Genomic DNA, 25,278 nt, shown 5'->3' with positions numbered 1-25,278 from the left:
CTTTTGCGGCGTGTCGACAAAAATCATTTTACGCTGTCGCATTTCCATCATTCCTCCGGGGGCTGCGATAACAAAATGACGAAAGCAGCTGACATCTCAACTACTGACACACTTCAGAATAATTTCAAGGACTCGCACCCCGTTCTTCTTTCTTGCGTGTGTCTGCCGCACTGCACACCCAATGATTGATTATTCAAGTCTTCGTCATACGGCGTGAGACATTTTTTTTCTGGGCACAGCACACACGCCGGCACTACTTGGCGCCGTCCAATTACTATAGCAAACTATTCTCCTGGTTAGCTAACGGCACTGCGATCATTTCCTTAGCAAGAGCAGAGAAGTTGGCGCGCCGGGGAAATTTGCACACGTCCCATTTAAGATGATGAAACCGCCCACTCTCATTAGGCAAGTTGTCAAGTGAGGGAGCGAGTAAGGCGATACGATCGCCAAAGTTGAGACAAAAAGGGGCTCCTCTCTTTTCTGATTACACTGGCGCACTCACCTTGGCCGCCGTAAGTCAAATAAGGGGATTGCTGCTTGTGCCGCGCGCACAGGAAATTGCATTCGTTGTGAATCAGCCAGCTCGGCATTTCACTGTCATCGTGGGCGAAAGCAAGCAGGATGTCGCTGCTGCTGGACCACCCCCCTGTTTGGACCTTGATAGATGGGGGTAGTCTCCTGGAGGCACATCCATATGGAACAGCAAAAGACATGTCCTTAACAGATAAGGCTGGGAAAAAGCGTCTCCATTTTTACTGCCGGCCCGAGCGTCATTTTCACGCATTGAAAATGACCCTCGAGTCTCATTCCCCATCTGGTTATGAGGCACTTTTGGTGGCCTGGAAAAATGGATCCTTCTCAGGCACACTCGTCGCGATGGAAAATGCGGTTAGACGCGACGAGCAACAGATTGGCGAGATTTTAATTTAATTATCGAAGCTGTCTCACAAGCAAAAATGATAATCAATTTTCATTGCAAAGATGTTCTATTAAAAAACTAATTACTGACAAGGAAGTAGTAATTGGAGTCGGTACCGACGAGGCAGTTATCTAATTAAGTCTGCGATTGCATTCAAGTGCAGCGCTCGTGTATAGTTTTCTTGGTGAGGAGAGAATCTTCTGATTGCCTCCTTCCTTTAACTCCAAGCTTTGGGAATTTTATCATAATAAAAAGTATATTCCCCGTGGGGTGTTAGAAATTTGATTTCCTGACAAAGTAAGATTGTGGCGCTTTATACGATCAATGGGAATAGCGTTGAGCTTGTAGATGATTAGTTTTAGATATGCTCTGGGTACGATTTAACCCACGTAGGCAGTATGTGATGAGATTTGAAAAAACCGTTTTTTTTTAATTTTACTGTTCTGAATATCAGTCAAAAAATAAATACAGCTTAGTTATGATTTAATTTTTCTTACTATATTTAAATAATTTTAAAGCTGTAAAATAAAACAAAAATATGTATTTAAAAACCAGTAGTAATTTTAGAGTACATCTAGAAAAAAATACAATTTTATTGAAAAATATATTTTGCTTAAAATACATTAAAAAGAATTTAAGTAATGCAATTTATTTATGATTATGATTGGTTAATAAAATATTTTTAAATGTATATTTCATATAACATTTTGAAAATCTGATATTTTTTTAATTTCTTTTGATCGATTTCCTCAAACTTATTTCTAATTGATCTATGGGAATTTTTCAAAATTGACAATGACAGAGCAACCTTTATATTTATATCTGTTATAATAAAAATTTTGAAACACTTCCATCTGCTTAAAGACCAATGTATAATATTATAAAGTCTGCGCTTGAGTTCATAACTCTGCAGACAAAAATACTGCAGAATATACAAATTCACAACGAAAATGCTCGCGCATCTGAACTTGCTATATAATATAAAAGGTCAACCGCGCAGCGTCTATCCTCGGTGCTTTTTATGCACGGCATAAAATAAGGATAGGAAGAGAGCACTTTCCTATTTCCACGGCCTTAAATGCTATCATCATCATTTCCTGAGAGGCCAAAAAAGCGGGGATTCCGTTTTGCACTCTCACTTCTTTAGCATAGCGGCGGCAGCCATTCATCACACCTCCAGTGAGCAAGAAGCTCTCTCGCTCTGTGTGTTGCAAGTCGCGCGAGATCAGCAGCACGCGTGGAATTGTGCCAGCAACACTGAATACGGCGGATAATATCATGGCCTGGCACTGCCAACACTCTTTTTTCCTCCGTCCCAGATCCATTATCTAAAATTAAGGCGAGTGCTGCATGTGCTGCTTGATTACGGGCCAAGTGCTCATTGAATTGAACATCGTCGAATCTGACTCGCATTAAAATAATATATAACACCTTTCGGCAGAGAGATTAAAATGAAGGGAAGGCAAGATAATGCCGGCTGACGTGAACCATGAAAGCACCGCGCCACCTATACACACACACATCTTTTCTTTTGCATGAACTGCCGCCGTATACTCCGACTGCCTCTCTTTTGAATGAATGGAAGAGTGACAGACCCACTGGGAATGGGCCAAAGTCTCGAGCCGCTCTGCTTTTCCGCAGATGAGTTTCGGCGCCTCACCTGTTCTGCCTTACGATTTTGACTCCGAATAAGACCTTGATTCTGTGAAAATACACTCAACCGGAGGCAAAAGGAGAGGATATAGCTGTGCTTTTCTTTCGCTGGCTGAGTGCGATTGCTCTTTACCTTGTGATGCTTGACGTAGATAATTCGCCCTGTTTTTAAAATGAATTCGTAATCAAAAGCTAAATTAAAGCTGAAATGAATGGATCTATCCTAAAATAGGCACCAAATCTGGGCATTCAGAGCTAGGAGGTTGTAAACGAAAAGGGTCCAATTATTTAAACATTTGTTTTAGTAGGATTATTTATAGCAGGTCATATACTCCAAGTAAAAAAGGCTAGATAACCATGACTGCATTTTTGTATCAAAAATATAGTTTATTACCTTTTTATTATTTAATGATATTGCGAACTTTGATTGGGAATATCATCTGAAATATTTTTCAGAATTATGATCAATTGTCGATTGTTAGAAAAATATATTAAATTCCACCTCCAAATCCATTTTTAAATTAATAATTCCGCGTTGTTCATCTGGGGATTTTTTATTCAAATTTTATTTACTATTTTTAGGCAATATTTAAATTTCTCAAATTCATGAAAAAAAAGGTAACCATAAGTAATGAGAAAATCGGCTTATCCTTTGCCTCTCATTCAGAATGGCAAGGGGAGACAATAATTTCATTCATCAATTAATTTCAAAACCTTGTGCGGTTGATTTCATCGACAGCACTCCATCGTTCATAAATATTAAATCCGGCAATTTCCTCCTTTGATGATGCGCGCTGATTATTCCCACCGCCAGACGAATTTCGCAGAGCCGACCCAACCGGCGGCACCTTCTGCGAGCGTTGCCAAACAGATTGCGTGGAGAGGAAGGCGCGCACACACACACATATAGCACATACTTAAAACTGTGTATGTGTGCGGTTAATAATTACGAGGAGAGATGCCAGCGTGAGAACGACGAGGCGTCTGAGGACCACCCGCGCGCGCGTTCCTCGCAAACTTTGAGCGTAAGAATTGTAGGTGCTAAAAGGTGTTGGGTTTTCTGACGACAGTTTCTCCCTAACGACTCACTGATTGCCTTCCATCTTCCTTCACGTCTGTTCCCCAGAGAAACAATGCATGCTGTTGAGTGTTCGAAACTTACTTCCAAGCCCCGTTCCTCTCTTCACCCGAGAGTGCCAAACTTTTGTCACTAAATTACACGGGGCGGCGCAAGTGAAGAGTGCAGAATCTCTTCGAGAAACACACACTCGCTCACACCCGAAAGTGACGCTGGAAAAGCGCGGTATTATTTTTTTACACTGCGTGCGGCTCATAATCTATTCATGCGCAAGTTCTCCCGGGGGCATTATCTTAGGCTGCTCTTGCTCTATTTTGCGTTAGACACGCTCGCTCGCTTTCGGTTTCGCTGATAAAGCCGCCACCCGTCTTTCTCTGTTCTGTATCGTGGTTATTGGCACCAGACCAGCGACGGATATACGTGCCTCCCATTCACCATTCTTTGAGATTCCCTGTCGCAGCAAAATATTTGCCCAATTTTAACTCATCTCATAAGCAAAAACACGACGAAATTTGAATTCACGGATTTTAATGAAATTTGCACAGATAAAATAATGTTTATTTTCCCACACATTGTATACTTTAAATCACTACAAAATCCAATATTTTCAAAGAATGGGAAATTTTTGGACAGTTATTAAGAATAAATAACAATCTGCTAGAATTTCTTCTGCAATCCACTCCCATTCAATGCTAATTGTAAGTGGACTCAAGTGGACTTTTTAAATTACTGGAAAAAAGAAGCAACGGTTCAAAGTAAATGGGATGGACAGTAACTTCTAACATTTTTTTTTAATCAACACACTTAACAAAAGAGGCTAAATTTTAGAAAATTTTGAAATTGTGAAACAATCAGCAAGACCATGAAGCTTATATAATAGTTCAATTACAGTAATGAGGAAAATCATCGAAATTTGTATTATTTTTTTAATTTTAAAGTTTAAAAAGATTCTACAAATTTTTAAATTTTTCAAAAAAAAAAATCAGTTTGTGTTAATGATAAGGAAATCAATATTAAAATATGTAAAATTGAATCTTTTTCCTAAAAATAATAAGTAAATATAGGAATTTGGATTAGAAACTGTCTCATTTCCCGTCATTTCCATTGAATTGAAAATTAATAAAAATTAAGTCAATACCACGTTTTTCTTTCGATATTTGTGATTTCACTGTTTTATTATTAAATTCTTAATATCACGGTTGTTCTTTTTTATTCTTGATTTCAATGTTTTATTTATGAATTATTTTGCGTTTTGGCTTTCAAGGATTACACTGTAAATTTTGATTGTGTAAAGTGAGTCAATTCATTTGGAAGGTGATGTGAACAGGCAACATATTCATTATTTCACAATTATTTGCATTTTAATGTTTGTAAAAGATTGGAGCAAATAGCACGTCGTTTTATGATTTTACAATTTGACCCACAAACGTGTGTTTTAATGTTTTCTGCGTTTTACATTGTGAGTTGGAAAGCAAACTGAAAGCAGCAAATAGAAAAATAAACATGCAAAATAAATAAATGCACTCGGCTAACGCGAGCGGTGATTTCTGAGCGCACCGAATGAAAGATAAACACGCCAGAGAGGTAAAACGCAGAACATCGCACCACGTCACTAGTGGTTGATGAATGACTCGTCGTCAGCAGCTATCCAAACGTACATAAAAAAAGAGCCACCGCCTAGTTCGAAGGGTTGTGAAAATCAGACAAACGTAAATCGGTCTTTGCCATAAAACACTGGCAGGCTAAACGCCCTCGGTATAATTTTAAAATAAGTGGTCGGCTCGAAATAAAAGAATCCGCCACAATGCATATAAATTCTCGGCTGCGCGATAATAGCGCTGCAAGACTTTTAATTAAAAAAGCTGGTTCTCGTAAAATATTAACCCGCTGCCGGAATAAAAATAATATCGTGCGCGATATAAACATGCAGCGCAGCATCAGGCTCGGCTTATTGCCGCCGCCGACCGATGTGGGCCGCCCAGTAATTAGAAACGACCGGCCGATATATGCACGGTGCGGTGCGTTACACGCCACCGAAGTCAGAGACAGGCCGACGGCGGTACCCCCATGGCTTTGCAGCCACATCAAAGAATTAAAAATAAAAAACGACTACGCGCCGCCCAGCCAACAATTATTACACTACAAGAGATAAAGCAGCGAAAAATAAAGAGCGCCCCACCGACCGACGCAGGGTTGTTAAATTTCAAAAATTCACAACTTCAAAAGAATGCTGCCGGGCATAAAGCAACCTGCCTGCAATATTGTGCGTGCGGCCAAAAACCGGCGGTCTTTGTTGCGGATTTCACTCTGGGTCAGGGAAAACCCGCCTGCCTGCAATTTGATTCTGCAGCAGCGGTATCCGAAAACCATGCGTCAACCGTGAAACTGCTTTATATTAAATTCTGAAACTCAATTTGAGGTTGTGCCAAAAGCAGCTTATAATTTTTAAATTTTGTCAACTTGCTGCACATAATATTTGTAAAACCAATTATATATTTTTTAGTTTCCTCTATATGATCATTTGGTGATGTTGATATTTAATATTTATTTATTGTGAACTGATACACAGCTTGATAAATCATCTTTTATGCTGTAGTGAATCAGATTGGATTGAGTAAAAATTAAGTTAAAAAATGAATAAATTGGGGAGGTATGCAACCTAATCTGCACACGTAGCTGCAGTGCATTCAAATCATAAATAATTTAGGTAATATAATTAAAAAGCAATATTTTATTTCTCATTTTCTTACTGTACAAGCTAATTTTATTTACAAAATTTAAAATTCAGAAACAAGTTTATACCATAATAAAATAACTTTTTTGAATTAAATTTACAAGAAAAGACACAATACTGAGAAACTGAGTATTCATCACATTTTCAACATCCAGGACAAGAACCTGTTTCGTAAATTCTTTACTCATTGTAAGTTGCAAAAGATTGCAATTTAGTACCGTCTTTTGTTCCCTCGTCGGTTTCAAATAGGTCAAGAGGTTGCTTGTATGTTCATTTTCCATGCAGTCTAATATTACATACCCATTACCCATTAATATTCACAAAGTGGAGTGTCATTGGATATCTTGCTTCGGTCGACAACTTGAACAGATGCAGCTAGAACTTTAACCTGCAACACAAGTGGAAATATAATGACGGGGGCGCCCACAGGATGCATACTTTTATTGTTCTCCTTTTCTTTCAAAGTAAGTAAAAGAGTGCGTGCTACGTTTGGCCTCTTGGGTGGAAAACGCAAGAGTAGGTTCTTATCAGCCGCAGAAAAACGAAAAACTGCAGAAAAACTGTATCTATTGTTCTCTTAAAGAATGAAAATACTGAAAATTACAATACGGTGAAACAGTCGACAACGTCCGCTGCACACACAATAGAGAACAATGAAACTATAGCACTCTACTTAAAATGCAACTAGATTTTCTCGCAAAACTTTGCAATTCACTGCTTGTAATTTTCTCTCAAGAAGTTGGCATAATTGTTAAGTTGAGTTTAATTTACCTCCGTGCGGCTAGAATAAATTTCCGTGCAGTTTTTCCTCTCACGATTTGCTCGAGCTTGCTGCTAGGCTCTTGATCATTTATTAAAGCTATTCGTTGCTGTCTAATCCACAAGCTGTGATTTAAAGGTGATAAATTTGGATTACAATTTGCTATGGGGTAATAATAATTACGAGAACTAATCAATAACGGCTGTTTTAGAATATGTGCAGAATAGACTGTGCAGAGAACGGGCGGCCGCATATTCAAGGTTTTACAAATAATAATATTACAGCCGTGCTAATCCCGCAGCCCACGGTACAAACTAGCAGTCTCACAATGATGTTATTTCGGGGATTAAGGAGAAGATCCATCGCTAGCGCTAAGCGCGGTTTGATCTCGCCAAATTTACTGCGGCCTTTCTCGTTTAGCTCCGGGCCCATCCCTTAATTGAGACCAAATCAACCCTTAAAACAAACTGTCCACCACGATCACCCTCAGGCAAAGCTGTAATTTCGCCAACACTTCTTCATGAATCATCCTCAATTCTCTTTTTGTTCATTGTAAAAAATCGATCGCACTGACCTCTTTCAAAGCCGAGTTTATTTAATTTGCACTTCTTGAAAATAAATAGTTTGTGTATTTTTTACAGTGACAGTGGAAAAATATTGCCTAGCACCTCTCTACAGATTATTCAAAACGACCTGGGGATATGCAAATTTGCTGCCAGAGAAGTGCTGGACTGCAGCGGCGATTCCGCAAAGGGGCACATAATGAGGTTGTTGCGTACATGCTCAGATTAGTTGGAGCCGACCAGTTTGTTATTTTCCCAATCCTGCAGGACTAATTTACGGGCAGCGAGCTTATAACATAACTGGGAGCCACAATACACTTGAGCAGTGCCAAGCACTTTGTATAAAGTAGTTTTGCACTCGATACAGAGAGAGAGGCCTTCACGCTTGCTTGGGATATATTATTCTGCTGGTCCGACGTTATTCATGGCCCACGGTCATCTAGGCAATAAAGTTTCAGACACAATACACTGCTGGCCCTCCTTCTCGATTGCGGCGGCGTCGACCCCGCTCGCTGTTGTGCTCCACGCAAACACCCCAAACTCACCCAGGCAATAATGAATTTCAATTGCTCCCCCGACCACTACCCCAGCCGGGTTCTCTCTTATACAATATTTGACAAACAAGCGCAACAGCGCCAACTTGGCAATCAGGAATTCTGAGCTCTCGGCTAATTGATCAAAAGTTTTACAATACGCAAGTGAAATTTTCCACTCGAGCGTGCCGAATTTGATGAATAGGAGGCTGGCTTCACGATTTCGGCAGCCATGTATGAAAATTCATTTTTGGTGGTGCGCCCAGCGCAAAGCCATTGAACAAATATGTATAGTCGCATCGATATTTGTTGTCCGCAAACTTCCTCAAATTTCGATTTTGTCTGAGGCCTCTTTGTGACAGCTAGGGCTAAATAATTGTTCTGACTTATTTGGAGAAAAATAAATGAAATGAATTTTTATGAAAATTGTGGTTTTCTGAAGAAAAAAAAATCGATGGCATTTTTAACGTAGCTTAAATTTCTGAACAATTACATATAATATATTGCATCAGTTGGAATACATAATTTATACGTTTAAACAATTATGATGTTACTAATGGTTAAGAAAAAGATATTTTTTTGTACATACAAAAAAAAATCTTTTTGTTATTTTTTTATTAAATAAAATTTATTTTATTTTTAATTGTTCTTCTTTTTTTGTTCAAGCTTTGTAGCTTTATTCAAATATTTTGATTCATAATTTGTATATAACATTAAAGTTTACTAATTTTATTATTATTTATTTTCCACATCAAAAATGATTTTATAATATATTGGAAATTGAAACTATTGAAAGTTAAATTCTAGAAGAGATAGTGAAAGTCATAATTTGACGTTTTTAAACAAGTACAGAAAAAATTCAACGCAGTACTTGGTAATTCCGATTTGTAAGTTTATCCAATTTGTCTATTATTTAATTCTGTGCAAACTGAATTTCAATAGCGCCCTCAGCGGAAATTTCCCCTTGCTTTAAGCTGATCTCAGACTTATATCTACCTGTGGTGGTCGTATTTGCGGTTTGCACAATCAACTAATTCCACTTGTCGGTCGCCGTCGATTCATTTTGCGGCCTCGGAAAAAGCAGCAACAACAGCATATTTATTGCACCGTTGCATTGAAAAACCGCTCGGCTTTTTCCGCAGACGGTCTTGCTGTTCAATCTAAATGCAATAACGTTTACGCCTCGCGATCACAAACTAGCTTGGAGCACCAGCAAAATTGTCAAAGCGCGGAGTGAGTAAAGGTCTGCTTCCATCTGCAAGCGGAATGAGTTGATCTCCAGTTGCACTGGTGTCGTAGAGCTTGAATGTTATCGCAATTATGTTTACTTGCACACACGGGCCTCCTCAAAGGGGCAGACAGTCATTCAAAGGAATTTCATTCCGTGGTGCTCATAAAAATTTATCAAAAACCATAGAAAAAGTGTTGATTTCTCTTCTTTTGCCTTGGCTTGCTAAAGGAAAAAAAATTACCTTTTCTTTTTTCCTCTTTGCCGCACACATCCTTCACTGACAAATCGAGAGGTGCAGAGATTGCTGGTGATGGCAATGTAATAAACTCAATTCCATTCTTTTGACATGCACGATGAGAACGAGGTAATGATTTTCTCTCTTCAGCTCTCTTTATGTGATTGGGCCTTTGATAGAATTTGCAACGTGGAGAGTGCCGTTGAAAGTAGAAATGCATCACTGCCAGCAATTTTAATACATTTTTAATTAGTGGAGCATTATGCGGATTTCATTTCGCCATTGTGCCGTTACACCATATATAGTGCTTGTGCAGTCTAATTAGTATAATTGCACTCCAATAGTAAATGAGATCGTCCCTGGTGGTGGAATGAATAAAATGAGTGTGTCGACTTTTTTAGCGCACTTTTTGATTTAAAAAAAGATGTATTGAAAATTAATTTTGATTATTCCTTTATTCCTTTAAAAAATAAAAAAGGTTTTGAATTTATATATATGATTTTAAAATAATATTGATCTCCATTTTTTACGTTACCGACATCAATACTTTTTGATTTGAGGATTGAACTTTGTGTCTTGGAAACCACTGTCTTGGAAACCCCATGAAATTGTTAAGCAGCGATCAATCGACTTGATTTAAATTGGCGTACAACTTTTTCCGGACTTTTATATTTCCAAATAGTACAAAATCCCAATTTAAAGTCTATCAGAAGCTTCAGCTTTTACTATTTTTATATGATAATGAATAAATTAGCTCAGTTGATAAAGAATTGGTAACAATTTACCTCCGTTTTTCTCATTAAAATTTTTGGATAAAAAATTGAGATTTCTCATCATCTGCGCCTTTTTCAATCAACATATCTTTGGTTCACTTGGGAAAAATTAATATTATATGTTGTACAAATTTTTTTAATTTATCAGCCCGAGGAGTATTTATTAAAACAATAAGACTTTGTACCAATGCTTGAATACTAAACAGGGAGGACATAACATGTACATGGACTCACTTATTGGTTACTTGCAGTAGAAGTCACATTTAGCATTAATAATTTGAATAATTTATCAGCCGCTCGCTTGGATAGTGGAGCACAAAACCACCAGGGTGGAATGTATTTTATAGCGTGTTAAATGATGCGCTAAACAAGTAACCCATAAATTAATTCACTTGCATTAATACGTCTCGCCTAGATCAATTGATAGATAGAATCAAATATGGTGGCCGTTGCGAGTGTTTGCAGCACAAATTATAAGATATTGAGGGTGCGCGCATTGCTTTTATGCGTTTTCCATGAAGAAATATATGTTTACGCCGCGGCAATATGGTTTGTGTGCTCCCGTCATGCATGTATCGCTATATAGCAGCCTTCAAGTGTAAAAATATAAAAAGCGCGTGGAGCGACGGAGAAAAGGTACCGGCTGGTACAGAACAGCTTTTCGCGCTTTATGGACACCCTATATACTATTTACGCTGCTGCGGGGTGAAAAACAAACAAGAAAAATGGAGCGGTCACCATGCCAAAACGGCGAGTAAATATCTATAAAGAAGGGAATAGTCCAGAACTTCTAGAAGGAAAAATCGCTTTTCCAGCGTCGCATGCCCATACTAGTGACCTATTGGAAACCTCGAGGCAAATGCAGCACCAACTGAAAAATTGTGCCTATCTTTTTTACGTCACATGTTGAAAAGCAGCAAAATAACAAAAACATTTTTGTGTGGACGAAAATGTTTATAAACGAAAAACGGTGTCACCACCAGCAAAAATTTTCCAATTAACTCAAAATCTTTAGTTTTCAAATAATTTCAAAGTTTTAAATGCTATGGCTTAATTTAATTTATTTAAGTTTCATATTTTCCTTTCCATTATATTTAAAAATGTAATGCATTAAAAATCGTTTCACGATTAAGTAGATCGCATTTCTTAACATAAAACACGCTTGATTATCTTCAAAGCTTTGTGATGATAATTCTTTTACATTTTATATTATTCATGCACACATAGAGTGTCTTTTAGAAATCGGACGTTATTTGCATGTTCTTTCCTTTCTCCCCAAGAATGGGAAAATGTATGGTGAGCAACGAAAATACGCAGCCAGACTATGGCTTTATTTAGGTGTAGATAAAATCAAAAAGGCATTAACTTGGGCAGCCCTTTCGTGACGCCAAGAGCAAATCTTTTCCGCATCAAGGCGCTCCCATTTTCCAGCCTCGGAACACTCGATTGAGATGCATGGACATAACCTGCCATTTCCCAGCTGACTAAAAAGCACGCTCACGTTTCCTCCCCCGGTTTTTCCTTTTTTTGTTTCACTATTTGCCGCAGTCTACAGACAAAATGGGACAAAGAGAGCGGCGGAATCTGCTACCGCACCACTTGGAATCTGGCCATTTTTCAGTTCAGGTTAATTCCATCAATTCTCTCAGGTGAGGGCAATCGCATTAGCCGAGGGCTGCAGACAGACAACGACTTGATTTGGGTAAGGGCATTTTTCACCCCCAAAGTTATACGACTCTGATCCAGAAAAAGTAAAAATTGATTACAGCACAGAGGGGCTGCGTCCTCGGCACGGTTCGCCCCGAGGGACACCTTTTAAAAGATGAGAATATGTGGGTGACCCTGTAACTTTGTCCCCTTCTTTATGACCTCTTTCGCTCAGACGCAGCCTCTTTCCACTCGCAGCAGATAGCTTTCAATGGTAAATAATGGAACAATTCAGTGGGGAATGATTGCGAGTTGAATTTTTAACGCTTATCGCCCACCTGGAAATCGGCTTGCGAACAAAGCTTATTATTTCTGCCCACTTTTTTCGGTCGCAACATCAAGATAGAAATAAAATACAAATGAAAACGAAAACAATTTCTTGTAGTAAAAAAACTCATTATTTTTTTACGAGGGTACTTTTTTTACGACAGTATTGTTTTTCCCTTTTTAAAAATTTCTAAACCAGACTTTAATCTTTGAATTCAGGTATTTTTAGGCTTATTGTGTTTATGAATGGAGTTTATACGTGTGGGAGGACGAGAAAGCTTTTCAAATATTGCATGTATTTTGCAAGGATATAGAAAAGCTCGGGAAGCGATTTTTGTGACCTAGACCTCAGAGACTCTCTCCGCAGAGGAAAACTATCTGGCAAAACAGCCTTTTAAGCTGGGAGCGACTTGTACGTATACACCGAATCGGAAAAACATTACATTTTGGCCGCATAATGCTCCCTGCTGGATGGCGGTAACCCTCTTATATTGCCGCCACCGTCGTTCACCCGTACATAAATATGTGTATAGAAAACTATTTGTTTCTACAAGGACCATTTGGACGACAGGAGGAGGAAAACTGCTCTTCCACCTAATATCACCCCGCCAGATAATATGCAAAACAACAAAACCCTAGAGCTTCAAATATACGTGTCTGGAAAATAAACCGAAATGCCTAATGCGGCAAAAAGATTGAATTACAGGCTTTAACATCTTAACAAGTAATAAAGGCGTTGCAGAGAATTAGGGCCGTTTGATGTGTGTTTTGCAGCGAGGGCAAGCAATTTCGATGCCAATGAAGGATCTAATAAGAATGTGATTACACGCATGACGACTTCTCGCAATAAGCATTTCTCGCCGTGGCTATTCGGCCGACGAGGCTATAAAACACAGCCAGCTAGACGCATTCGTATGTACTTTACACTATAGTCCCCTGCTTTCTCTCCTCTCGGACGGACGGACGGACGGAGCGAATGGGTGGATCGCAATTATAAGCCAGAAAGAGACTAGTGCTCTCTTTATCTGTCTGTCTGCTGCTCCTATTTCTCTGTCCAACGCAAGCAAACAAGCAAAGTGCTTGATGATTTCCTAACGAAATTAGAGATGATGAGATTTTGCGGTCGCGCCACCGCGCCGAAATTCATCACTTGAGCGATTTGTCTCCTCGCCTGACACATAAACGATCAATATTTTGCACTGCTGAGGCAGTACCTAGCATGGCCAAACATTGATAAGCGATAATTGTGTATTTTTTGTTTGTTGTTCTTTAATTAAACCCAAAGACTGTTTGCTTCAGTTTTAAATAATAAAAATATCGTGGCCATTATCTCCGTTATTTGTTAAATTACTTAAAATTTATTTCACCCATTTGCAAAAGGTTTAATTCGTTTAATTATAATGTATGTATAACAATATTTACTTGCAATTTCTGATGCATTGAAAGTGTTCATATTTTTAATAAGCATTAAAATCCTGTAATCATATGTATAAATAAAATGAGTTTAATTGAAGTTAAATGAAATTATTTTAACAATCCGATTGATTATTGCAGTAAAGCGACGCGTTATAAAAATGATCATAAATCTCAAGTACTGCAATTTTTTTTTTTTTTAAATTAAATAATGTATTGTAATGTATTTTTTTTTAATATCCAATTAAAATAATGCAGATTTAAATAGAAATATATGAAACTCAATTTAGGGAATCTTTTAATTTTATTATAACAATTTGCAGCATTTTACAATTTATTTAAATTATAGATTATTTTTTCCTGTGCATCATTTGAATGAAGATTAAATAAATAAATAAAATTATTACTTCATTTTGTTCAAGTATAAAATCTTGATTTATTAATAATACAATATTTCTTCATTATTCAAGCTATCAATAAATTTTATTTACAAAAATTTATTTTACAAACATTTTTCAAATTATCTTAAATTTTTAGATTGATAGTTTTAAATATAATGAGGGTTATGGCCAATCTAAATCAGTGAAACAAGTAACGTAAAAACTTCTGTCAAATTCTGCAAGTAAATTGGCCGATATCCAGTTTGAAAGTGGAGCTGTCCAAGCATATTGGTCACATCGCGCCGTATGAGTGCTGTGTGAGCGGAATCGTTAATGATTTTTCCCGAGGTAACCAGCTGCCTTCTCTATTCGCATGCTTTCATTTGGATTCTATCAGTACAAAAATAATTCACTACACATCCCCTACAGACTTCTTCTTAGCGCGGGGGATAACTATTTCATCTATTATTGGAACTCGATTTTCGCATCCTTTTAATTTCACGCTGAGTTATCGCGGTGATGGAAGCAGCAAGCAAGGCTAATGCAGAAATAGGATCTCGCTCCGGTGCGCGGCGCCTTTGAATTACATGCTCTGTACGCTGGTTGTGTACGCGAAGGCAACCCTCGCTCGCTTTAGCCGTGTCCGATTTTTCCACAATCACGCTTGCTCACGTCCATCATCACATCCCACACGCTTTTCCACGATTACCTTCCCAACCGTCGCGGATAATTTCATTAAAGCGCTGACCTCACCACTAATAAAGTCAATCAATCAATTACCCTCACACCGACAACAGTTGGCGGCGATTGATTGCGGAAAGGGTTGAAAAATCCTTCTCCCCACCCATACAGATCTGCCCCTCGAAATTATTTTTCAAGCGGCGCGCACTCACTGTGCCACTGATGTCGCCGCAGAGTGGTATTTCAGTTTAAAACGCTTTGAGCCGCAGCCGAAAAATACCGCAACTTGTTGTGTGGAAAATTGTTTTGATCACTCGCCGTTTTTCATTTTGTGGCAAATAAATCACTCCGTCACACACGCCGCCCAACGCCCAACATGAATGGGGAAATTGGCAGTTTCACAGCAGCGCCCAGTCTGCTTGATTCTGGAATGCCCATTGCCTCTGTGACGATTATTCAATGCTCACAAAATATAATTTTATTGCAATTCAACGAAATAGTAATATTAAAATCTATTTTGAAATAACATAAAAATTATTTCCAAGTTGACAATAGATTGAAACCTAATTTTATTTGAAAGTTTTCACTGGTTTAAAAAAAAAGAAAAAAGGGGAATAATAAGTTTTCTGATTTATCACAAATTAATCTGGAATAAAGTTTTCAGTAATTTAAATCTTTTATACGAGGTATGGATAGTGGAGAATAAGCAAAATATTTTTACACATCTGCAAATCAATATTGTGATGAAAAAAATAATTGTATTTCACAACTACACATTTGATTGATTGAGCAAAATAATAAATAGCAGTTAAATACAAACTTTCAAAAATTCTTTGATGAACAAATTAATTTACAAAGTTTTGTTTCAATATTGCGTTGACCATTACAATGGCCACTTGAAAGGTCTGCTTGATTGCAATCCAGACCGTGAAGTATAATATGAAATGAGCAGCACACGCTGCGCCGTAGGAAGTCAGCAGTTCCGGCTAAACTTCCGCCATTGTGGCTGCGGGCCTCTCATTGTTAGCATTATAGAAAGCAAGGAGCAGTAGTCTGATGGGCCAATTTACTGGTCTCTCAAGTGGAATGAAAGAACGACGGCTCTGACAAATGGGCCCAACTTGAGCTCGCGCCTGGATAACAAAGGGAGATCTGTGAAAAATACTCTCGCGTTCGCTCGCTTTCGCACACACACCATCCAAATGAAGTCTTTTTATGCACGTTTTATCTACGCTAGTGGGGAGAGCGATGCTTCAACACGTGATTAGCATTCGATCTGAAATTCAGATTGCTGTAACGATGTTGGCAAATCGTCTACTGACAGCGCATATCGCTTTTCCTATCCTTGAGAAAATTCACTTTGAGGAAAACGGCAGTACCATCAATATCCTACCTCGCTGCCAAATGCTGGCTTCAATTAAAAAAAATTGCGTTTTTCTCATTTATTAATTATGGAGAGGAATCAAGACCAAATAGCGAAAAATCTCTTGATTCATCTTTAATCTGCACCTTGAAAATAAAGATAAATAAGGCCAGTAAAATTTTTAATTAAGGCGGGGAGAATGCTCGGTGAGACACTAAAATATTTTATGAAACTAATCAGCTTCTGCTGACTTTTTTTCCTAGCTGTCATTTTGATTGCCAATATCAAAATCGTTAAGACAGAATCTAAGATCATGTGATTACATAAAAAAGAAACCTCATACAATTATCACTTCATACTGCAATACTTTTTATTCAATATTAATAAACATTATCTTCTGAATAAAGGAGAATGCAATGTGCTATGCATACATGTCTTGCAGGTTGCATACATATGTAATTCATATGAATCGTTAATTTAAAAAAAAAAACTTGCATAATTAGCAATTTGTCCACTTTTATACTAAATTTAGTCTTGAATTTTTGTAAAATTAAGAAACATAGTAGCTTACATTTAAGAAACTAAATTTTTTGATAATTTTCTTCAATATTGAAGCAAGAACTTTGTAAACTAGTAAGAATTTATGCAATACTCTTAAGTTAACTACTGAGCAGTTTGCAGAAATATGTTTGCTCAGTCAACTTTTTACGTGAAAATTGCCTCAATCCTCAGAAAAGCAAGGCATACTATTTCCTATTCATCAGTATTAAATGAAATTATTTGAAATTAGCAAATTTAGATTTGCCCAAGCTGACTGATGTATCAATCTTTCACGCTCCAAGAATCTACGATTAACTTTTTAATCGATGCCCTTAGCCCTTCTCTTGAAATTTCAAGGGCGTGGGCAATAAGATCGTCCACCTTATCAATCACAGCATCCTCATCAATTGTAGCTGCACCTAGTTGCAGCAATTCATCAGCCAACTCGGTAATTACTGGACGCCTAAATATATTCAGTTTTAATTAAAACCATAACAAAAGAATAAATCTGAGAATTTTCTAACTTGTTGGTAATCTCCATAGGGTCCATGAATTTCTCATCAAAAGCCTCTTTCACTTCTTCCAAGAGATCATGTCGATGGCTGATAATTTCCAGTTGCGAACTTTCTACTTTAACAGTTTCCTTCAACTGATGTACCATCTTCTTCAAAATAATCAACCTTAAAACAATATTTTCATAATTAATATGAAAAAAATGAATGAAACTCCATTTACTTGGAAATTTTGTTTCCTTGAGCCTCTTCTTGGTTATACAATTCATACAAGTGTTTGATTTTTTCTTTCAGATTCTTGACATTTGTGTCCGCTGTCTGCATACTACATTTTGGGAGCAAATGCAGCAGCATATTTTTTTTAGAAATATTTGGATTGTCTTTGGGATCCAATTGCTTGCTCTTTTTGTTGCTGCAATTATTTTTTTTGGGGTTTCCTTGCAAATTTCCCCAGGGGATGGCATTTTTTTGGTCAACTATAGAACTGGCCTTCCACTGCTCCAGTTCAGGACTTTGTGGCTTTTCAAGAACCTTACGAATACGGCTTTGATTAGACGTCATTGCCATATCCAATTTTTGTTTCTCAATAATCATCTCAAGATCATTCTGCATTATCTGAAGATCATTCTTCAATGTTGACGAATAACGAACCTGCCCTTTGGCAGATTCTTTGATTGGCTCCCATGTATCATACAGGTCTTCAAAGTCATACGACAAAATTTCACTGTTCTTCATAACTTTGTCTTCTATCGTCTTCAAATTTTGAACACTAATTACCGTGCAATCATCATCATCTTTTGTGTCAGATGACTTGTTCAGCTGGTGTTTGGGTGCTTTCCCAATATTACCAACACCCCTGTCCCTGTTTGAAGCAGCAGCTGCTGGCAACTGGATTTCAATGTCCTATTAAAAAAAAATCAGAAAAATTTAAGCATTTAAATAAATATTGTGTTAAAATTACATTGTTTAAGTGGTTCTTTGAATTCTGTGGTTTCTTGTCATATCTGTTGAAGTTCCCATAAGCCTAATTTGATAAATATTAATAATTAAATAATTTAATAAATTTATATTTATAAAATACCTCAGTGGCAGCTACAGCCTTTGTGTGCGTGGTATAACTAGAAACATTATCCTTTGAAAGAGAAAGGGGAAGCTGAAAGATCATAATTATTAGCTAATAATGTTGTTTTTTTATGTTTTCATTGTTTCAAACTTATTTCATCTTATATTGTATGTAATTTAATCCTGTGAGGGGTAATACCTTCAAATTTGTAGGTTTTCCCTTGCTCAACATTTTTGTGATTTTGCTAAACTGGGCATCTTCAGATTTTGGAGTTTTTCTTCCTGAGAATAGTTTTTCAATGGAGGCAGTTGAGCGCTTCTTTATGGTGGTTCTCATTGGTGGTTTTGGCTCACTGGCAAGTAGCTCATCCAATGTTGCTAGTTTTTCTTTGCTTGGAACCACAGACGAGGTATCACTAATTGGTGCCACAAACTGCACAGGTTTGACTTTGCTCCTGTTTTCTCGGTCAGGGTAGCTTGTCTTAAGAACCTCGTCAAAGACTGAATCTTTGCTGTATGATCCCATGTTAAAGCTTGATGGAAAAATTGGCTTCCTATTCTGGGCCTGGGCAATCTTGGTTTTTTTATTATTCTCATACTGCTTGGTAATATCAAACACTGTAGGCTTGCTAGAGCTGGTGATCAGATTGGCTGGCAAGTCTTTAAATAATTGTTTCTTCAAGACATCAGATTTTCCCAGTTTCTTTTTCTCCGTTGGTTCATTACTGACAGCAACTTCAGTTCTTTTTGATGAACGGAGATCATCACCCTTGCTTGTAACCATTGGGGCAGACTTCTCCGTCTTTGATGGCACATCCTTTGAAGCTTTAGATGAGCTTTGCTTGTTGGCCTTCTGTGTTATAGCTTGTTGAATTGGAGTCTTCTTTGGTCTCCCACGGGGCTTCGTCACTGGAATTTTCTTATCATTTCTCATCAGTTGATTACTCTGCTTTAGGTTGACAGCTGGAGTAGAAGGAATTTTGTTCAAACGATCCATCTTTCTTTCAGAACGATTAGTTACATCTGAAATAATACATTTAAAAATTAATATTTTGAGATCAAGACTCAACCTAAAAAGCATTAATCCTGAAAAGTAATTTCAGGCCAGTTAATTCAATACATACCATTTAAATCCTCTGAGCCAATTTTATCCACAGTGGTCAACAGGTTGATAGCTGGAGTTGCTTTCCTTTTTTGCCCAACCTTCACCTTCTCCTGGAAAGGGGGTGCTGGAGTGGCTACTCTTGTGAAAGTACGAGTTGCAGCAGGAGTGACTTTTTGGTTTGGTATTCGCTTCCCCAATCCAGGAGCTACCTGATTATCCTGCTTTTGGAAAACTGGAATTCCTTTTCTTTCATTTACATGCAGATTGCTTGGCTCATCGTCATTGTCACTCCAATCTGTAGACATTTGTTCCACCACAGGAGTTGCCTTTCTTTTTGAAGGAAGCTGTACTTTTGTTTCCTCTGCGTCAGAAATTTCCTGATCTGAACCACAGACAGTTTTAAAATCAGCATATGTGGACCCGCCAGGGGAATTGGGGACAAGATCATTTATAAATGTTTTTGGGTTATTTGAGTCTTCAGCACGCCCAACTTTTTTAGATTTCATTATCGCAGTATTGGCACCATCAATATCCTTTGAAGTTGAAAAAACATGTATCATATAAAATAAAATTATTTTTAATTAAATTAATCGTACCAGTAACCTGCTACTGCCTCTGTCAATTTTGTAAGGCACGGTCTTTGAAACATCCAACGCGTTTTGGCTGGCTTCAAATGTCAGTTCACTAATTTTTGAGAGATCGTTCTAAAAACATAAATTTATTGTTAGAACATTAAATATTTCCAAATCAATTAGTTTTAAACTTGCCTCCAATTTGTCTTCCAGTAACATTTTGACAATTTCACAATCCAAATCCTTCAAAACCATCACAAGATCAGCTTGCTTTTCGAGACAAGGCGTTTCGGGAGCTCCTATTCTCACAGACATCGAAAGCACATGAAAGCCTTTTTTATTGGAAGGCATCAAAACTGCTTCCTTGACCATTTTGATAGGCACTTCAATGCAACAGAGTGGGTTGGTTTCATCATCTGCATGACCTTCCTTAAGCAAAACTGTGAAGTCAATTGACTTAGAGCGCATGCTGAAGTTGACGTGCATGTGGTTATAAAGATCAGGTCTATACACTTCCTTATTTTGGTAAATGATTTTGTAGCAGACAAATGTATTAACTCCAGTTTCAAAGGTGGTGTTGATAGAATTCAGGAACTCCTGCACCTCCTATAAATATACAAGAACTTCATCCTTTTAGAACTCTTTTGTGTCCAATTTATTTTACAATTTGGAAGAATGTCTTGCCAAAATCCAAGAACAGCTTTCTCGTTTCAGAAGAAAAGCTCTTGAACCAGATATTTGCTGCCTCCTGCTTTTTGTCTGATGGAGCGACTCTGCTGAGAATTTCTGCAATACGCTCTTGGGTAACGTAGTCACCGCACTGCAGCATGTACTTCACAAGACATTGCCTGCAATGAGATGAAATCCCAGTGTAAATTTAAAAAAATAATATATATTTTATCATCAGTAATTAACAGCTCATTATTGTGCTCTTCTCGAAGCTTATTCCTTGTTGACCGACTCAGTCTTTGAAGAAAGAAGGCAAGACATTCTAAAGCTTCAAGCACAGTCTCTTTGTCTTTTAAGAGTGATGAGAATTTCAAGAGACTTCCAAAGCACTTCAGGAGCAAATGATTTGTAATCTTTAGACCTTTGGAAGCACACAACTGGAAAGAACAAAACAAAAAATAAATTATCCATTTAAAAATCTTTAAATAAATAATTACCTTTAAGAGGACAAAGTCTCGAGTTGGCATGGAAGGTAAGTTTTCTCCTTTCTTCAGGCAATCAGCAATGATATCTGCCACCCTGAGCCTATCACCTCCATTGTTTAAACGTGGACTCTAAAAAATGTATACAAGGATGTTTTTTAACCATGATTAATAAAGTCCATTCTCTGCGATTCGTTACCTTTGATAACTGCTGGAGCAGTTTGTGTGCACATTCTAATATCACTGTTAACTGGCCCACATCGCTCACTGTGAGTATCTGCAGACAAACAATTCATATTAAAATGCTAACTTCAAAATTATTTTTTTTTTATAAAAGCTGTTGTCATGCTCCATCAAAAGGTTAAAATATAATATGATAAAAAATACAAAATGTTAAAATTAAACCGTACATAATATGGTTTAAGAAAAATTCTAATATATATTTTACCTGTGGCAAAATTCTACAAACTAAAGCTTCAAGTTTATCCAGATGATTGGGATTGAAACCTTTGTCATTTTCAATGTCCGTGAAAAGGTTCTGCAATCCTCTTTTGTCGTTCTCCATTTTGCCTTTGTTGATAACTGTTAAAATAAGTTTTTGTAATTATGTTTAACTTTAATTATTTTCCAGGCAAAATAAGAGTAAAATACATCCTAAAATTATATTTCTATGTCATTTATGTAGACAAGTTTATGTGTATATTGTGCTTTCATGACAAAACATAGCGATGGAGGCAATACCCTGCTCAAAACAAAACTCCAAATTTATATGATAATTCTCAATTTTTATAGCACTATTCTTGTGATTTCAACGCTCATTGCTAGGGTGTGGACTGGTGTGTATACTTGAAATTCTGACCGTTCTCCATAACTAATAAGGGTGTAGAACGAGTGTCGATACTGTCGATAGGGACGACAAAACTTTAAAAATCACCCAAAATTCTTCTCGATTACAAAATTTTACACGTCGCTACAAGTCCACAATACATAAAATTATATATTTTACATAATATAATGAATTATGATTCCAGACAAAAAATTACAACCGAAATATGTATGAGAGATTATGTATTACGTAAATTTCTGGAACATTATTATGTTGCGAATTCTTATGATGAATGATGAATCTCTCATCTAGATTTAAATTTCAAAAATGCATGGGAAAAATTCTTGCAGCCATACATACGCGAAGATGACCCTCTTGCGCTTGGGAAACGAAAAATTCATATGAATCATCAATAGAGCAGAAATTACGGGATATTACATTACATAATTATGTATGTAATGCACCGGAAATCGCTGGGCATCTCAATATGGATATGGGTGGTCAAAATTGACAGAAAAGTCAGGAAAACATGGAATTAATCGCAATTTCCCAGACATTTATGCACAAGTAACAAATTATACAAACTTATTCCATGTCAAGCGGATGCAGGACGATGCAGAACTGAGAATTCTACAGATCGGAAAGACCCGGGAAAGACGCCAAAGACGGCAATCCGCCTGAATGCATAAAGTGCGCCAAAACTGCAGACTTGTAGAGGCTGCTAGAAAAAGCTAGGCCCAAGGTCACGAAAGGAGAGTAGCGGCGCGAAAGAAATGAAAGAATCAAGCAAACAAGCGCGGCAAGCGGTATGTATAGAACTATAGACACGGCGTTGCTTGAGTTTTGAACCGGTTTGAACAGAACTGGTTAGCAATCCATAACGGGGAAAAATGTCAGACGACCCCAGTCCGCCCGCCGCCGGTTGGCGCAATGGGAGTCGGGGAAGGGGAAATGGAAGAAAAAGATGGAAAATGATTAATTTTCAATAAAAAAAAAAAAAAATAGTGATCAAATTGGTTCAATTATATTATATTATTCATAATTTTAATTATTTGCTCTTCTTTGATGAATAAGATTTAAATTTCAAATTGAGGATTGTAGAAATTGTTTGTAAAATGATGCTTACATACAACCTCTAATTGCAATCAAAAATCATAAAGCAGGAATTTTAATTACACTGTTAAAAAATTTCGATTAAATTATAGAAAATTCTTAGCTAATCTAAAAACATGCGCACGATATATGCATATTTTTTTTTAGCAAGAAGTTTAAATGAAAACTCAAAACCCCATAATATATTATGTAATATCACAAAATTTTAAAATAATTTTTCATGTAGTATGAGTAAATAACAATTTATTTATTTCATTATTTTTCAAAGGGTCGGACCAAGCCAAAGTCCTCCTCCCAATTTAATCTTTTATTTATTTATTTGGGGAATATCTTTATATTAAATATTGAAAATCAAGCACCAATTATTTATATTGTGTATATTAATAGTTTTGCTGCCACTTGAGTATTGCAAATTAGAGATTTAAATTAACAAAATAGCAAAGACAACTGAAAAAATTTTTTATTAATAAATCAAAACCAGTAGGAATTTGAAATATTATTCCAAATGATACCAGAGGAATTAATGATTAAAAATTGCTAAATTTTAGAGGTTGCACTATGGAAATGTTTTACAGGAGAAGTGGTTTCATTTTTTCATAAAAGCAATTTCGGCTGCTTGAAACTATCGTGGTTTTACCACGACAAAACGTCGAGATTGCGATCTAATCTGTCCAAAATAGCGGCCGGCGATCGCATGCAAATGAGGCGGCGGAAGACGCGCGCGAATGCAGAGGAGAAACACACAAAACACACGGCATAAATTGCCCGCTGCGTGGCCCTGTATGCTAACTTTAGCGATTCGGAAAGCGGCGCGGCCGCCTGCGGATGGCTTACGCCGCTATATTATTACTGGCAGGGTGTTTTATGGGCACAGATCACGCCAGGGGTGTATACCAGAGGAAGAGCAATATATATGTAAGCACACTTTGATACTCATGATTTGTTTTCCCCAGGGAAGTAGGACGCCAATAATATGCAATGTACGCCCATAACTACACCACCATCATCTCCACAACGACGGCACCATCGATTGTTTGGGAAAAAATAAGAGCGGCTGAATGAGCAGCATCTGCGTGCCGCGTACTTTATACATTTATGCAGATTCAAAGGCGCGGCTCAAAAAGAAACCCTTCGACGTGTACCGTACCTTGCAGATGTACACATACAATTTAATGGAAATGCGCACACGAGAAACGGTGCTTGCTCAATTTCTGCCTCGCCTTGTTTTCAGTTTGCAGTTCCCTTGAAATGCATTCAACCCGTCGAGCTCACGTTTCGAGACAAATATATGCGTATTGTTCGCTCCCAATGCATTATATTATATTTGTTGATGCATGATGGATGGTCTGCTCCATTTTTGACTTGCGAGCAACACATTCGTTGGGAATTATTGATGAAGCAGCCAAAGAAAGGTGTGTGCAGTTTGTGTCACTTGCGAGTGCAATTTATTGTTAATATCAGTCACACAGCAGTGAAATGTGATTAATCTTAAAAGTCAAGAGCTACATACTTTATACGCTTTATGCTGTATGACTAAGAACCTTGTAAGAGTTCTATTTATTTGCTTCACTTTAATCGAGAAAAATAACAAAGGCTTTCTACTGAAAATATAAATAAATGTTGTTTAAAGCAGCTTTTTTTTAAGACTGAGCTCTATTTTATTAAAAAAAAACTTCTGAATTTCCTTTAAAACCTTTCTGTAAATCTGTAAACCCTTTCTTCTCTTTTTCAAATTTTAAATTTTTTATCGACTGAGAAGTATATAATTATATATATGTTTATAGCAATTAATTATTTTTTAGGGGAGACTGGGGAGAAGTAATATCAAATAATCCAAATAATACTGCCCTGATAGCAAATATTGATGAATATCATCTTGTGAGACTTAATTTGTACAAAGCGGTTTTCTTTGAAATGTTGGTTTACTTAAATTTATTAAATTTTGTTCAGTTCTGACCCTCTAACCTACCCATTTTGACTGACCTTAAATTCTTAAAATCATATACGAATATTACAAATTATAGGAATAGCAAAATAATTCCATTTTATGAAAATATTCTTTTGAAAATTTTAAAATTGACTTGTGATTAGTAACAGTGATTAATCT

At 37.1% G+C, this 25,278-nt stretch overlaps 1 protein-coding gene across 2 annotated transcripts; it reads right to left on the bottom strand.

Moving 5' to 3' along the window:
- Nucleotides 1–16,641: 16,641 nt before the first annotated feature.
- Nucleotides 16,642–22,753, bottom strand: LOC132192505 (uncharacterized). Of its 2 annotated transcripts, XM_059612495.1 has the most exons (15): nucleotides 22,644–22,753; nucleotides 21,681–21,814; nucleotides 21,432–21,509; nucleotides 21,248–21,364; nucleotides 20,997–21,187; nucleotides 20,746–20,929; nucleotides 20,277–20,687; nucleotides 20,106–20,213; nucleotides 19,529–20,042; nucleotides 18,604–19,427; nucleotides 18,424–18,495; nucleotides 18,304–18,366; nucleotides 17,566–18,245; nucleotides 17,355–17,510; nucleotides 16,642–17,293 (listed from the first exon to the last, which is right to left on the bottom strand). In XM_059612495.1, exons 2-15 carry the CDS (start codon nucleotides 21,795–21,797, stop codon nucleotides 17,113–17,115), a joined length of 3,696 nt encoding a protein of 1,231 aa, XP_059468478.1. In that variant the 5' UTR covers nucleotides 21,798–21,814; nucleotides 22,644–22,753; the 3' UTR covers nucleotides 16,642–17,112. The 2 variants fall into 2 exon arrangements, with proteins under 2 accessions (XP_059468478.1, XP_059468486.1); XM_059612503.1 differs by lacking the exon at nucleotides 21,681–21,814 and having other exon boundaries at nucleotides 22,644–22,709.
- Nucleotides 22,754–25,278: the final 2,525 nt, after the last annotated feature.

The sequence above is a fragment of the Neocloeon triangulifer genome, unplaced genomic scaffold (assembly GCF_031216515.1).
Source record: "Neocloeon triangulifer isolate White Clay Creek 2 clone unplaced genomic scaffold, ASM3121651v1 ptg000001l, whole genome shotgun sequence".
NCBI lineage: Eukaryota > Metazoa > Arthropoda > Insecta > Ephemeroptera > Baetidae > Neocloeon > Neocloeon triangulifer.
The sequence above is the reverse complement of the archived record's forward strand: the minus strand, read 5'-3'. Positions and strand labels throughout refer to the sequence as shown.

Coding starts and splice junctions, on each gene's coding strand:
- LOC132192505 (XM_059612495.1), bottom strand. CDS start 21,797: ATGGAGAACGACAAAAGAGGATTGCAGAACCTTTTCACGGACATTGAA. Junction 20,214..20,276: donor TACTGGAAGACAAATTGGAG/GCAAGTTTAAAA, acceptor TTATGTTTTTAG/AACGATCTCTCAAAAATTAG. Junction 17,294..17,354: donor CCTATGGAGATTACCAACAA/GTTAGAAAATTC, acceptor GAATATATTTAG/GCGTCCAGTAATTACCGAGT.